This window comes from Marmota marmota, unplaced genomic scaffold, assembly GCF_001458135.2.
Source record: "Marmota marmota marmota unplaced genomic scaffold, marMar, whole genome shotgun sequence".
Lineage (NCBI taxonomy): Eukaryota > Metazoa > Chordata > Mammalia > Rodentia > Sciuridae > Marmota > Marmota marmota.
The window spans coordinates 15,667,968-15,684,077 of record NW_026000048.1 but is presented as its reverse complement, the minus strand read 5'-3'; the positions used below and the strand labels follow the sequence as shown (position 1 = coordinate 15,684,077).

Genomic DNA, 16,110 nt, shown 5'->3' with positions numbered 1-16,110 from the left:
TATACAATAGCTGCAGTAGAGAAGTCTGAACATTCAAGAGAGAGCCAGGACAGAGAGAACTGAAGCTCTCACATTCTGCACGTGAGACTACAAGAGGAAACATTTATTTGCCTTTGACCTTGTCATTCCATTTCCAGGTATTCACCCAAGAGAAAAGAACTCATATCCACACAAAGATCTGTACAGAGATGTTCCTGGCAGCTTTGGTTTTAATAAGGAAAAACTAGAAGCTGCCAGAATCAACTGGTGTCTAGATAAATACAGTTTGGTATACCCATAAATGGAATACTAGTCAGCACTAAGGTGGAATGAACAATTTGTTGCGTGCAACAACTCGCAGGCACGTCAAAATAATTGTGCCGACTGAAAGAAGCCAGACAAAAATCAAGTACAAAATGTAATGATTCCATTTATATACAACTCTGGAAAATGCAAAATAAACCAGATCCCTGTTTGCCCTAGGGACGAGGAGAGTGGAGGTGGAGTGGGATCCAGGCGCGGGGACAGCGGGAGGAAGAGGAGCAGCGGGAGGTGGGAAGCGGGTTAGAAAGCCAAGCTGTGGAGCCGGCCAGGAAGGGCGCAGGGCGGGGCCGGGCAGGTCAGGGGCAAGCAGGCTAGGGGCGGGGCTGGGGCGGGGCTAGTGCGGGGGCGGAGCCGTCGCGGAGAGCTGGGCCTAGGCTTCTAGCCCGAGGACGTCATGGCGCGTTTTCTCCGAGCGCTCTGGGGTCCGTCCTCCCAAGAGGCGCCTGGACTGGCAGTGCGGGGCCAAGCGGGCGGCCCGGAGGCCGGACGCGGGGACGCAGGTAGGACGCAGGCCCCGCCGCCGTCTCCGGCTTGCGGTTTCCTCTCGCGGGCTGCGGCTCGCCGCCTGGTGCTCACCGCCCCGTTTCTCCTAAACCTTCCTCCGTGCTCTGCTGACGGTCCCCGCCGGTCCCCGCCAGTCCCCGCGCGATCTTTGCGGTCTAGGACGGTTGTTTGTAAACTTGGGTTAGCGGGAGACGCCCGGCGTTTTGAGAACCCAAGGAAAGGTCAGACTGTCTCACCAAATGTGCACACAATTCTTTTATTTCTTAAAGTTCATTTATTGCATAACATGTGAGTTCCGAGAGCCGCGGACCTTTGGACTCCAGGTAAAGAACGAGGTGGTTGCTCAGGGGGACCTTGCGCGCGCTCTCCTGCGCTGGCAGTTGGTCTGTTCCACTTCAGAGAACTGCTTTTTTTCGCCTGTGAGAAGCATGCTGCGCAGACTTTGGATTCTGTGCTCCAGAGTTTGTACCTAAGACTCAGGGAGATGTGCAGGCTAATCATTTGGTCTGGCAGTCTTTTTTTTTTTTTTTTTTTTTTTTTTTTTTGGTATTAGGCATAGAGCCCAGGAACGTTTTACCACTGAGTCACATCTCCAGCCCTTATTTGAGACAGGGGGTCTTTTTTGTTTTGTTTTTGGGTACCGGGGATTGAACTCAGGGGCACTCAATCACTGAGTCATGTCCCCAGCCCTATTTTGTATTTTATTTAGAGACAGGGTCTCACCAAGTTGCTTAGTGCCTCGCAGTTGCTGAGGCTGGCTTTGAACTAGCGATCCTCCTCTCTCAGCCTCCTGAGCCTCTGGGAGTGTGCACCACCACTAGTCTAACAATCATTATTAATGACTTGGAGACCAGGACAGGGAGGATGGGGTGTAATGTGTCTGTGTTTGTATGTATGTGCTTGCTAAATACCGTTAGCCCTTTTTCAGATGGGGACATTTCACCAGTTAGGACCCAGAGAACTGTTTCAGCTAGCACTGTATTTCACATATATTTCAGGGAAATTTATTGCTTATGTGGGTTAACCACCTGGGAAATTGCGCAAGAAGCCCAACTGTGCTTCCTTTTTTTTTTTTTTTTTCTTTTTTTGCTGTGCTGCGGATTGAACCCAGGATCTAGAGCACCTTGTACCCTCAGCCCTGAGTCCAATTTTATGGGTCTATTGAATACATTAAGGGATTCCTAACTACTAAATATGAACCAACTTATTTGGAACTCTTTTTAATTATATGAAGTTTTTTCAAACTTTAGTGTTAAATAAATAAATAAAAGCACTGACAATGTAGAGTAGTAGCTGATCCAGCAGGACTTCCAATTATGGATTTTCCGACCCCTCAATGTCTTAGTCAGCCAGACTGAGGATATTTGCTGCAAGCCTACTATGTTGTAAGCATTACTTTGCTGAGAACCACTGGCAATGGAAACATAATTGTGGGTTTGGAGTTCTCCTTGACCCCTTGATAGGGTAGTGGTTTCTGTGGAAACTTCTTAATGCTTGTTCTTGATATGGTCAGAAGCAGCCTAATGAATTGCCCTGGGATTGGAAGTTCTTCAGCCACATTAAAAATTGGCCAGACACCAACACATAACAGGAGCTATGTAACTTCTCAGATACCCCCTCCTGGGAATTTATCCTAAGGAAGTAATTCAAAAGAAGAACAAAGCTATATGTGCAAAGACAGTTTTAACAGCATTACCCTTAAGAACCGGAAATGGCTTCAATCCAAATCAGTTAAGGAATGCTTAAGTAAATCATAAAAGTTCAATTCAACAAACTGTTAGACATCCATTAAAAATGATAAGCAGGTAATCGTTCTGTGGTTAAAAGCTTGATTGTTGATGGACCCATATTTGTGTCTTGGCTCCCTGTCACTTGATGGCTCTGTGACTGCTTGGGTTGCCGTGACAAAATGCCATAGATAGAGTGGCTTAAACAACAGACATTTATTTCTCACAGTTCTGGGGGCTTAGAAGTCAAAAATAAAGGTGGCAATGGATTCCCTGTGTCCATCTTCTTGCTTTGTGCACATATGATCTTACCATGATGTGTGTGCATGGAGAGAGCAGACTCTTGGTTCCCATCACGATGGCCCCACTCTCGTGACCTAACGTACTCTATTTGCGGCACTAGGGATTGAACCCAAGGGTGCTCTACTACTGAGCTACATCACCTAGCCCTTTTTTATTTTTTATTTATTCTCCCTGAGTTGCTGAGGCTGGCCTTGAACTTGGGATCCTTTTGCCTCACTCTGCCTCCTGAAAAACTGGGAATATAGCATAGCATACTTTAAAAAGAAGTTCACATATAGATTAAAAGTAAAGGGGGTCTAGGGATATAGCTCAGTTGGTAGTGTGCCTGCCTCCCATGCACACGGCCCAGGGTTCAATCCCCATAATGGGATGGAGAAAGATACACTATTAGCTAATAAAAGGAAAGAAGGAGTAGCCATATTATTGTCAGACAGAGCTGACTTCAGAGCTGAGAAAGTTATCAGTATTAAAAAGGGCATTATGTAATGATAAAGGGATCTTTTCTTTAAGAAGATACAACAGTCTTTAATGTATATGCACCTAACAGCAGAGCATCAAACTATGTGAAGCTAAAGATGATAGAACTGCAAAGAGAATGCTAGTATCCACTGTCACAGTTGGAGACTTCAACACCCTCTCAGGAAGACAGGCCCAACAGGCAGAAAATCAGTAATGGCATGGTTGAACTCAATGACACCATGGATCAGTTGTTGACATCTATAGACTACTTCATCCAGAAAGACAGGTTGGAGTTAGGAAAAAAGAAGGAAAGAGGTGTTGACGCAGAGGGAACAAAACATGGAAGAGACCACAGAAACAATGTGTGCGGGTCAGACGGGGTGTGTGTGAGAAGACTGGCCCAGGATAACTAGTGTAGCACAAGAGAGGATTGGAAAGTAGAACCATGGTAGAGACAAGGAGACCTTGGTGGTCACATTAAGAAGTTTGATTTTGACCTTGAGAGTATCATATCACATTTGAATTGTGAGGGGAAAAAAAATCAGAAATGGTCAAGATAGAAGGAAGATTAGGAAACTTGGTGGAGATAATAGTGGCATGGTCCAAGGTCATGGCTGAGGAGAAGTGACAATGAGCAGATTCTGGAGTTCTTTTGAAAAGTTGAGCCAAGAGGATTTGGTGCAGGAAAAGACAACAGCCATGGATGATGGCCCAGGCTTCTGGCTTGAAACATGGTGGATGAGCTGGAGCAAATGTGAAAAGCAGATTCAGGTTGGAGTGTGAGTTTGAGATGGGACATCCCAGTGGAGACATCCCAGTGGTGATTATTTATAGAACCAAAATAGCAGAGAGATCTAGAATGTAGGCAAAAGTAGATTTGGGAGTCCTCATCATGTACTGTGCTTTCAGCCACTAAATGGATAAAGTCACGCATGGGGCAGACCTGGAATAAGGACAGAAGAAAGCCTAGGACAAAAGACCCTTTTGAAGAACATGGGTATTCAAGGATGGCTCGAGGAAGGAGAGTTGGAAAAGGACACTGAGAGGAAGGAAGCACCTGGAGAGGTGAGAGAACCTGGTGTTGTGGAAACAAGTGTCAGTAGTGTCAGATAGTGTCAAGAAGTCAGTGAGGTCAGGATGAAGTGTTAATGGGTTTTACCAGGAAAGTCCTTGGCTCTCTGAGAACAGATTTGGTGTGCTGGTAGGAATAGAAGCTAATGTTTTGAGGCATGACTGAGAGAGGTAAGGAAATAAAAACAGTTCTTTCAGGAGCTGGTGGGAGGGGCCATGTGAGGAAAACAAGGTTTGTGTCTCAGTGTGTCTAGGTGCAAATGGCAGCCATCCGGTGGAGTGCAAGGTGATGGTTATGAAAGGCAGACAGTGGACTTTGGTCCTTAGGCAGAAGGAGGTGCACCCCAGATAAACAGCAGCAGCATATGAACAGTAGTGGAGGTCGCTTGTTTCATTGCAATAAAACAGGAGAGGGATGGAGGGAGATAAGTGCAAGTTAAACAGCACATTGGAGGGCTTTCCTTTGTGGTTTTTTGATCCCTGTGAAGTAGAGTCATCTGTTGAGAGTAAGGTGGGAGGTAGTGGAGACAGTGCTTCAAGGAGAACAGAAAAGGCTTTAAAAACCAATTGTGGAGAAACGTAAAGTGAGCTGGTAAGGAAATACAAAAATCACCATGGTTCATTGAGATTCCAGTGAGCTTAATAACTGAAGGATATTAAGAGAAAATGTCTTTCACCCAGTGGTTTTAGAATCTTCTGGTGATTCCTGCTCAAATCAGTTATTATTTTGGTTGTAAAACCAATAATTTTTAAATTCCTATCATTCCTTCCCCATTCCTTGACTTTCTGTGTGATAACTCTCCTGGATGATAAGAGTTGTCACACAAATATATTTTGCTTTGCTCCCATAAAGATGAGTTCCTGAAAATTTGTATGAACTGAGGTATATTTTCATAGGAAAAATTTCAGAAATCTGTTTCCATGCTAAGAAGGAAATCCCCATAGCCTTTTTTTTTTTTTTTTTTTAGAGAGAGGGAGGGAGAGAGAGAAAGAGAGAAGAGAGAGAGAATTTCAATATTTATTTTTCAGTTTTCAGCGGACACAACATCTTTGTTTGTATGTGGTGCTGAGGATCGAACCCGGGCTGCCAGGCGAGCGCGCTACCACTTGAGCCACATCCCCAGCCCCCCCCATAGCCTTATAAAAGGAATATTTAAGAAAACATGATTTTTAATACTTAGCAATTAAAAAAATTTTTCAGACTGTAAACATCACAAGCAATCTACAGTAAATATCACTGAAAATTCATTATGGTGTAGTCTTATAAGCTGGTGTTAAAAATAAGTCTTTTCTTGCTATAGGATTATGTAGGACTATTTTTTTGTGACCAGAAATTTTTTTCAAAAATAATTTTATGGCTTATTTGATTTATGGGTGCAGATGTGGCAGGTGCTGTTTCTTGTTTGTGCTGGGGATTGAGCCCAGGGCCTCATGCATGCTAAGCTCATACTCCCTACCACTTATCTATCACCAGGCTTTCACAGGTATTTGATTTTTCACCTTCAGTGTCACCAGCTGGTTATTAAGCCTTAGAGCCTCTGTTTCCTCATTTGTCAGTTGAAGAGTTGGTCAGATTATAAAATCCTTCCACATTTTTCATATTGGATGATTAAAATATTTTTATGAGAATTGGGTTTTCTACCTGCTTTAGTGAAAGAGTATTGTCCTAATTATTTTGCTTGTAGTCACCTAAATAAAAGTAATAAGACAGAAACTAAAGGGAATAGAAAAACAAAACATGGACAAAACTCACGAAGCATTAAAATAGACTATGGTAGGTCTCAGTTTCCCTTGGGTGTAAATACAACAGGAGTCTCTTCTCCATGCAAGAGGATTTTGTTAATAAAGACCTCCCTTGACCACCAAAAGCAGAGATATCATTATAAACCAGGAAGGAAGAGGAGTTTAATAACCCACTATCTCAAGGTTCTTTCCCATCCCATCTCTCCCATGCTCCCAGCTGTGTCCTGACAGGAAGTGCTTCTCTGAAAGTCAGAATGGAAGAGAGGATCAATTTCCCACCCGTAGGGACCTGGGGAGAATTTATTCCACATTAATTCCTTTTTCTGCTACCTCTTCGGCTTAGGTGCCCTGGGAGGACTGGAAACCGGTTCTCTATTTATGACTAATTTCTTATTAAATTAAATAGTCAGAGCATTTTGTACCTGAGCTATCTAGTCCCTATGAAGAATGAAATGACAGAGAGAGGAAGGGACAGGATTATTCCTCTGGGCAATAGTGTGCTTTGGGAGAAAGTTCAAGGAAAAAAAATCAATCATGCCTTTTCATTTTAATAAAAAGAAAACCCTCTATTTGATAATACAGAGTCTGTGATGAAATGTGAGCCATGTGGGCCGTCTCTCACCAAGGATGAGTGGCAAGAGAAACTGACTCCAGAGCAGTTCCATGTCACAAGAGAAAAAGGAACTGAACCGGTAAGGAGATTGGATCAGTGTTCTGGTTAGAGGTGCTGGTAGAGTCTGGAGAGATCCAGCTTCCAACTCTAGTTCATCACTGGCTGCTGCCCAGGTCCTGTCCTCCTCCCTGGTTCCCCTGCTCAGGGCATCACTGTCCATCCAGGAACCAACTCCTTCCTTAGACACATGGCCCTCCACTGTCCAGAGTGCCCAGTTTTTGTCCTAAGTAACTTTCCAGTCACTTGAGTGCCCTCCCATGTCCTTGGCTTCCAGCTGGGCCAGGTTACTCCATCTCTCTCCGCGTAACCTCTAGCTGTTGTGAGCACAGCCATTCTTGCTCCTTGCTGAGCCACCTCCGCACTTCAGCCAAAGAGTCTTTTGAAAACAGAGCTGGCCATACCGCTTCCCAGTTCAGAATCCAGCAGTGACTTCCCACTGCTTTCAAGGAAAAAGGAAAGTATTGAAGGGTTAGTTGGGTACTAAAGTCCCCTGCATCCCATCCCATTCTTAAATCCAGCCATTTTCCCTCTGAAGCCTTCTGTAGCTCTCAAACAACCTGGGCTCCCTTCCCTTTTAGGGCCTTTGCATCCGGGTTCCTTTCTCTTGCCCATCACCCCTCCTACTCATTAATTCAAGCCTACCTTTTACCTTAGTCCACATCTCACTTTCTCAGGCCCTCACAGATTCTGCTTCTACCATGCTTTTTCTTCATAGCATTTGCCGTCATTGTTCTATCCTCTAGCACCTAACGTGGTGCCTGACTGTCGTAGGCACTCAAAAAATCAATTTCTGTGAGTGTTGAATGACTGTGGGCTTAGAGGTGGAAACATCACTTAAGCTGCATTCAACAATCTCAACTTTCATTTATTTCCTGAGACAACAGCCCCCAGTGATTCCTCATTATAACACCATTTGTGGTTCTTATCCAGGAATCTTGTTCAAATTCAAATCCAACTGCTGTCAACTACCTATTGAAACTTATTATTAGATATTTTCATTTGTGAAGCAGATTCACAAATCTGTTGAATCTGGACCACGGCACTGTGGTTTTACAAGCGTCTACAGTACTTACATTTTTACTTTGTCAGTACCTACTGCATTCAATCAATTAAATGAAGTGCATGTGGCATTATAATCATGGTTGTACTTCAGTTTCTCTGATGCTAAAGTCATCAGACAGGCTGGCAGATCCCAATGAATTCTTGTAAAATGCTATTTTCACAACTTCCTGTGGGTGAAAATTTTGTTAGAGCCTTCTTTTGAGAAAGAGACCACATTTGCCACTTTTGTAGTGGCACACATGATACTCCGTGAGCAGTCATGTGAATCCCCAGAATGTTCAAAGCAAGGCCTGATTTCTCAGGTACAGAGCCAGGCAGGGTTTAGTGTATACGTAGAGCCTGGAGATGCACTGCCAGATGTTTAGGAAAATAAATCTGTGGGCTTCTGAAACAGATGGTACGATATACACTGTGCATTTGGCCATTTTACAAAATGAGCATCATCCATTATTTTAACTAATGTTATAAATCCCTTTCAGTCGCTCTGTTTCCACATGGAAATTTTCAGAATATTGCAGAACTGGAAGTCTTAGCACCATTATGTTAAGGGAAGAGATAAGATAGTGACTCCTGTGACTCCATATGAAAATTCAGTTACATGTGTTTTTTATTGGGCTACAGTAATATTCTAGTGCTCTGCTAGCAACCAACAAAAGAATTTTCAGCCTAATTGAGCAATAACTAAGAATCAAGCATCAACAGAGGGAGGTTTCGCACAGGTCCTTCTCTGTCTTTTCCTGATCCAGTCTCCATCGGCTTCTCCTGTTCCAAGCTCTAGGAGGGGGGACCAGCTTTCTTGACCTCTGGATGCTGATTTAGTTTGGGCAGCAGCAGATGCCGGGCAGATCAGAGGAAGATAGAGAAACCCATCTGGATCCAGGTTCTCTGTGTGAAGCAGCCGGTCAGCAGTGGCCGTGTTCCTCCGCTGCAGGTGGCAGCTCCTGCAGGCACCCTCCCTACACACAGGTTCCAGCAACCATCCCCTTCCTTTGTCCTACAGGCTTAGTGGGTTGTGTCTTCTCATAGTACTTGGGGGTGTGTCATCCCCCTGTGTTGGTATCCCTTGACCCTGTTCCCACCCCTGTAAACAGTCCCATGTGAAATTATCTGCGGTCATTCCTTTTGAGTGTGTCCTCTTGCCAGTAGGTGTGTTGTATTGACAAAATCAAAGAAGGGAGAATTGTCATTGGTCCAGACAGACCTTGAAATCCCAGAGGTAGCTTGAACTTCATTCTGTCTCTGACCCCGTCCCCCTCTTCTGTGCAGGCAGTCATTTCAATTCCCTCTTCTAAATCATTCTTGACTCTCTCTTCTTTTTTCAGTTTCCAGTCCTTTTTTTTTTTTTTTTTTTGCAATGTCAGAAATTAAACCCAGTGACTTGCATATGCTAAATAAGCATTCTGGGCTATATCTCTAGTCCCTTCAGTCCATTCTTGACCTGGATGTCAAGTGACTTTTCTAAAAGCTGACTCTGATCATGTTCACACCCAGTGTGCAAGTTTCCAGAGGTTCCAACGCTCCCCGTGTTCGGCAGGACAGAGTGTCTGCTCTGTTTACTCACAGCCCTGTGTGACCTGGCCTCTCCTGACTTCCCAGGATGGTCTTCTCCATTCTCTACCAGTGTGGGCTGTTCTGTGTCTGAAACACTCTTCCACCTCTTCATCTGATTAACTGTTACTCATCCTTCAAAATTGAGCTTTTTTAGCACTTTAGCATTTTTCTATAATAAACACCAATTAGCTGTGCAAAGTCTTACTAAAAAGTTAAAAAAACAAACAAACAAACAAACAAACAAAAAAACCCCAAAGCAAAAAGCTTCCATCTCAAACACTATATTGCAAAAAATCCTTAATGGAAACTCCCCTCATATTAAAGGGTCACATGCCACCAGACTCCATGCTAGTGTCTTGTCATAGCTGTCATTACATGATATAACTGTCAACTCCCATCTCTTCTAGCCTGGATGGCAAACTCTTTGAGAAAGGGAAAATGTGAGTTTTTTCTAGTCTCTGCAGCTTTGACATCCAGCCCAGCACCGAGTACATAAGGGGTCATCAACAACTGCTAAACCAAACAAATAAGATAGAAACTGAATTTGGTCCTAATTAAGAGAGGACTTGTATATAATTGGGATGTGGGGAGGGATACATTAGGAAGTCAGGCAAGAAGCAGCAGGTAGATGTCATTTCATAAAATATGCTGGCTAAGAATTCTTCATTTGAATTATTTATATTTATTTAACTTATTGTGATAGCAGTGATAATCTTCTGCCAAACCTTTCCCTGCAAAGATGAGATTACATTTTGAATCTTACCAAGCTGTCTGGTTCCTACAGATAGGCTTTTCTAGATCAGCCTTGGGGCTGGTAGCTCTTTGGCATGTGTGTACTGTCAGCACAGGTGGGAGGGATGTAAAACTTCCTCTTGGTTTCAGATGCTCATCAGTGCTAGTGTTGGGAGCAAGCATTCATGGGGTTGGGCCATAAAAGACCAGATGACTACTGTTAGGACTTCTGTAGGTAAACACAGGACTTTTTTGTTTTGTGGTTTTTGTGGGGGGTTTTTTGGTACCAAGGATTGAATTTGGGGGGCACTCAATCACCTGCCCTCTTTTGTATTTTATTTAGAGACAGGATCTGAGTTGCTTAGCGCCTCACTTTTGCTGAGGCTGTCTTTGAACTCGCAATCCTCCTAAACACGGGATTTTTAAAGAGGGAAAATATCCGTATGTATCCATGTGGGAGGCTCAGTAGGTTAATTTGAAAGTGACTGCTGGGCATCTCATTGAAAATGGACCATTAGTACCACCCCTGGGAATTTGAAGGTTTGACCTGGCAAACCTGGAGTTTTTTGAGTTAGGGAAACTGGAGTTGGCAGAAGAGTCCAGTTTATTTCTTTTTTTGAGAGAGAGAGAGAATTTTTTAATATTTATTTTTTAGTTTTCGGTGGATACAACATCTTTATTTTATTTTTATGTGGTGCTGAGGATCGAACCCAGCGCCCCGCACATGTCAGTGAGCGCGCTACCGCTTGAGCCACATCCCCAGCCCCCAGCTTATTTCTTGAGTCAACCCTCTTACTTGATAAGCTATTCTGACGTTGGCCTCTCCATCCTGTGGAATTGGGTAATGCTTGCCACTGAGTGCTGTGATGTGATTGTCACAGTTTCCTCTTTATAGTTTTCTTTGACAGAGAAGATGACAAAAGGAATTGGACAAAAATTGCCTTTTTTTTTTTTTTAACTGAGATTCAGTTTGCAAAATAACATTAAAAAAATACTGACTCAGCTCATGCATTGCCTTAGCCTCCCTGTATTCCTCTTGGCATAGCTTTACAAACCTGAAAGCTCTTTAAGCCATAATGAATGTAGTAATTTCATCTAAGCAGTGGCCCTGGCACCTCAGGAACCCGATAAATATGTAGTGTCCTCAGCACCATGTGAAGCATGTGAAAGGCACAAACCCCTGCCCTCACCCAGCTATGCTTCTTATGTATTTTCTCCCTTCCTTCCTACCTACTTTCCTTTCTTCCTTTCTTTTCTTTCTTTCCTTTTTGTTTTTGTTTTTTTTCTTTTTCAGTGCTGGGGGTGGAACCCAGGGCCTTATGCATGCTAAGCAAGTTCTCTACCACTGAGCTATACCCCCAACCCCTATCTTGTTTTAAAATGTGCTATATCACTTCTATGTGGGAAACCTGCACATGACGTATCTCATTTCCTTTCAGCCTTTCAGCGGGATCTACCTGGACAACAAGGAGTCAGGAATGTATCACTGTGTGTGCTGTGATAGTCCACTCTTCAGGTAAGACGAAGGATCCAGAGGCAGTGAGGCAGAGCAAACCTACCTATTCCACACTCCTCGTTTGAGGTTTTGGATAAATACGTTGCTATTTATTTATTCGTTTATTGGTATTTATTGAGTAGGAATCAAACCCAGAGTCTAAGTGTGTGCTCTACCATGCTAAGTGTGTGCTCTACCACTGAGCTATACCCTCAGCCCCCTATCTTGTTTTTATGCTCTGTTTTTGCGTGGGGTTTTTGTTGTTTTGTTTTTGTTTTGAGATGGGCTCTCCCTGGGTTGCCCAGGCTGCCCTTGGACTTGGCAGTCCTCCTGCCTCGGCCTTCTGAGTAGTTGGGGTTACAGGCCTGTACCTCCTGGGCATGTTGTCTTTTGATCGTCCTTATCTTTTGGCATTGTTGCATAAAGAGAGCTATTTCTAGAAGATACCTGTCTGTCTTGATTTTTTTTTCTCACATGTAAAGCAGTTAACAAGACTTCTTGGCTTATATTTTTCCTTTATGTATCCCTGAGAAATACCAGTTAAGCTATTTCTTACAATAAAGTTATTAGAATTTTTTTTAGAGGGAAAGTATTTTAAAGAAATCTAAACCCTAATAGTATTTGCTCTGGCATGTGATTAAAACTATACCTCTCCCCGGGAAAATGGGTTTATAATTTAATTTAGGAAATGTAGAATTTTATGAGAATAGATTCCCCACAGTGCTTGACAGTAGTAAATACCATGCCCTCTTCTATGTAGCTAAAAGTAAATTTAATTGTCCCTTGATTTCAAAGCCTCTTTTAAGTCAATCAGGATCTAAAATCTCTCAACAAAGTCTTTTTTGTTTAGATATGCAGGAAACAGTCTTTAAAAAAAAGGAGATTCAATGAAGAAGAAAGGAAACATCTTTGAAGTCCTGTTTTTCAGAACTTCAAAGATGTTTTCCTTTCTTTTGCATCAACCCTAAATTGGTTTAGAATAAAATATAAATCAAGCCAGCTCTGCAGATCTTCCATTAGGCAGCGCTTCCTTCTGTCCTCTGGGCTTTGAGCAGACGGGGTTTCCTGGCTGGCTGGCTGCTAATGCGGGCAGCATTAGGAAGCCAGACCCTGCCTGCAAGGACAAGGGGCATTAGGATCGATTTCCCTTCATGCTTAGGGAAGGGGACCAGCCCTGGTCCAGACGCCTTCACATTGTCAGTGGCTGATGAGGAGATATCGGGAAGTCAGCCAGCCCAGGATGGCTTACGGGGAGCTAGAAGGAATTTAATTTTTGCATAGTTGTGTTGAAAAAACAAACCTTCCCCCTTCACACCATAGCAATCAACACAGGAGATTTTTGTGATCTCAAAAGTCATGAGGTTTTCTACCCTGAAGCTAGTCAGTTCCATGGTGGGTACCAACTGAATGTCCTCTAATCCAACTCTCTTCTGACACGACCTACCTGGAGATGGTATCAGGCCCCACAGATTGAGGGGTTGGTCCCCAAGGACCTCCTCTGCTTCAGATGCCAGTTGTAAGCTCCAGATTGTGACCTGTGCTTCTGATCAGCCAGCTATAAATCAGATTTCCTGCAGATCCTTCCCTGGGTTCCACTAATTTGCTTGAAGAGCTTACAGAACTCAGGAAAACACTTATACTGATGACGACACAGAATGAAGTTTGGGGGAAGGGGTGCATCCTTCAGGAACCTCCACATATTTAGTTATCAGGAAACTCACCAGCCCTATCCATTTGGGGTTTTATGGAGGCTTCATGACATAGGCATGATTGACTAAATCATTGATCATTGATGGTCAACTTCAGCCCTTCTTCTTCCCCAGAAGTTGGGGGTGGAGCTGAAAGTCTCAATCCTCTGACCATGCCTTGCTCTTTCTGGTGACTAGTCCCACCCTGAAGCTCTTTATGGCTGTCTGCCAGGGGCCAACTCATTAACATATAAAAAGACTCTAATTTTTAAGATTCCAAAACTTTAGAAGTTGTATATGCCAGGAAATAGGAGGAAAGCCAAATATGTATTTCACAGTATCACAGCAATAAAATATGAGACTCATGTTTTGGAGATATTTGTTATTCCTTGACCTTTGGTTCTATGAAAGAGGAGAAGTAGAGTGTTCAGTTGGCTGACTTGCTTTCAGCCAGGGGACCATATTGTGAAAGTATACTTTGTTACTACCTAGTCACCAGAAGATGTCCTGTTTCTATATTTGGACTGTTAACCACTGTGACCACAAAAAATGAGAAGTCATCCTTGTAAGAGTACTCTACTCAGTGTTAGTCTTCCTTCTTTGATTTTATTGGTGTTCCACATCTGCAAAGAGGAGGCCGTCTCACCCCCCAATGTCCTGTCCCCTCATCACACAGGCTGTCACAGAGTCACAGAAGGTTGGAGCTGGGAGAGACCAAAGCAGAAGGCTCTGTCCAGGAAGACTCACTTTCTAGAATGGGGCACATGTTTTGTACCTGCTCTGACTCACTTGGGACTATTAAACATTGGAAATGTGGCTGAATTATATATATGTGTGTTGTATTAGCACAATGGTAGTTCCAATTTAGAAGGTTAAGTCATCAACTCCAGGTTGAGGAGCTTAAACAGTCAAAACGAATAGGAAAATCAGCCAAGGGGGCGGGGAAAGCTTGTTAACCATAAGGCCAGTGAACTGAACTGTCAATTCATGAAACCTTAATTATTTCTTTGTAAGCATTTAATTTTAGTTAAAAATTTTCCATTTCCTTTTCAATAACTTTTCAATTTCTGTTCCATCTTCCTGCTGCTCCTGTAGTTGTAGGTAAGACTGAGGGAAATAAGAGTATATCTGTGTGTTGGTCAGTTTTCCATAACTATAATAAATATCTGAGATAATCAACTTATAAAGAGAAAAAGTTTATTTTGGCTTAGAATTTTAGAGGTTTCAGTCTATGATTGATTGGTCACATTGCTTTTGGCCTACAGTGGCACATCTTAGTGTCTGGTAGAGCAAAGCCACTCCCCTCATGGCCAGGAAGCAAAAGAGAGGGAGGGGCTAGAATCACACTATTCTCTTCAAGGGCATGTCACCATGGGCCTAAAGACCTTCCAGTAATCCCTGCCTCTTAAAGGTTTTACTAACTCCCAGAACACCAAGCTGGGACCCAAGCCTTTATTTACTTGCTTATTTTTATTTTTTTGACAGTACTGGGGATTGAACCTGGGGCCTCACACATGTTAGGCAAGTGTCCTACCACTGAGCTATATTGCCAACCTGGCACCATTTTTTCTCTCTCTTTCTATTCTTAACCTTTTACTATAGGAAGTAGGGGAACAGAAAAAATAATTTCTTAAAACATTCATAAAGAGTCAAAACAAAGTGAAAAGCTGGTCAGCCAGAACTAAATCCTAGTTAAATTAAAAGGTACATGCAGGGATCAACCACCTCCTTGCTTCCTGCCCCAGCCAGGCGGCTTCCTACCTGCAGACTCTCGAGCTAGGCCTCCCTTCCTGGCTCTGCTTGTCCCTTCTGTGTGTGATTTAGGTTTCATTTATCTTGGAGCCCAGATTGCTGGTTGAGGCCTTCTCTGATAGCACACGCTATTTTTGGATTTATTTTTTCTGCTGCAGATTCCTGTTACTTTGTCAGTAGCACACAATCTAGGACTGTGTGCTGTTCTACTGGCTCAAATATTTTCTTTAGTTGAGGAAATAAAACTGACAAGCTCCTCAAGTTCCTTAGCCATTATACTTCTTGTACATACCTCAGGGAGGTTGTTAGGGGTAGAATTGTGTCTCAAGAAAGATACATTGAAATCCTCATCCCTGGAACCTGTAAGTGGAAACAGGGCCATTAGTCACACTGGTGTTGGGCAGGCCCTTAATTTGATATAACTGATGTCTGATGTCTTTATAAGAAGAGGAAAAAAATCACAGACACATAGAAGGCAGTCACTGGAGTTTACCTGCTTTACAGGATGCCAGCCACTTTCAGAAGCTAGGAAGAGGCACAGGGGGATTCCTCAGGGTCTTCAAGGAACATGGCCCTTGCTGGCATCTTGATTTTGTCCCAATTACTTTTTGGTAACGTTCTGCAGCTGTACTGGGAAACTGGCATGGTGTTCACCAAGTACCTCTTGACTGGTTGATTAATGACATCTGCTTTAGTGCTTAGCAGCAGTAGCAATATCGAGACTATCTAAGGGTGTTGCAGTGATGATGGAAAGCACCGTGGAAATGTGAGAGAAGCTGCAACTTCATGAGTGTGGGGTTTTTGTTTGGTTTTCAGTCCTGGAGATTGAACCCAGAGGCGCTTAACCACTGAGCCACTCCATATCCACAGCCCCATTTACTTTTTATTGTGGGACAGGGTCTCAGTAAGTTTCTGAAGCTGGCCTCAAATTGACAATTCTCCTACGTCAGCCTCGTGAGTCGCTGGGATTATAGGTGTGGGCCAGCACACCTGGCTCTTCTTAAGCAGTTAAAGAACTGGGCTCAGTACTTTGTAAATGGCTCTTGC

At 43.3% G+C, this 16,110-nt stretch overlaps 1 protein-coding gene across 3 annotated transcripts in view; it reads left to right on the top strand.

Moving 5' to 3' along the window:
• Positions 1 to 628: 628 nt before the first annotated feature.
• Msrb2 (methionine sulfoxide reductase B2) overlaps positions 629 to 16,110 on the top strand; it is a 60,521-nt gene continuing 45,039 nt past the window's right edge. For 2 of the 3 annotated variants that reach the window (XM_048812707.1, XM_048812708.1), the window contains exons 1-3: positions 629 to 803; positions 6,693 to 6,802; positions 11,568 to 11,644. In XM_048812707.1, coding sequence (XP_048668664.1) covers positions 698 to 803; positions 6,693 to 6,802; positions 11,568 to 11,644 — 293 coding nt within the window. In that variant the 5' untranslated portion in view covers positions 629 to 697. The remainder of the gene's footprint in view (positions 804 to 6,692; positions 6,803 to 11,567; positions 11,645 to 16,110) is intronic. The other variant, XM_015495251.2, reaches the window with a different exon arrangement.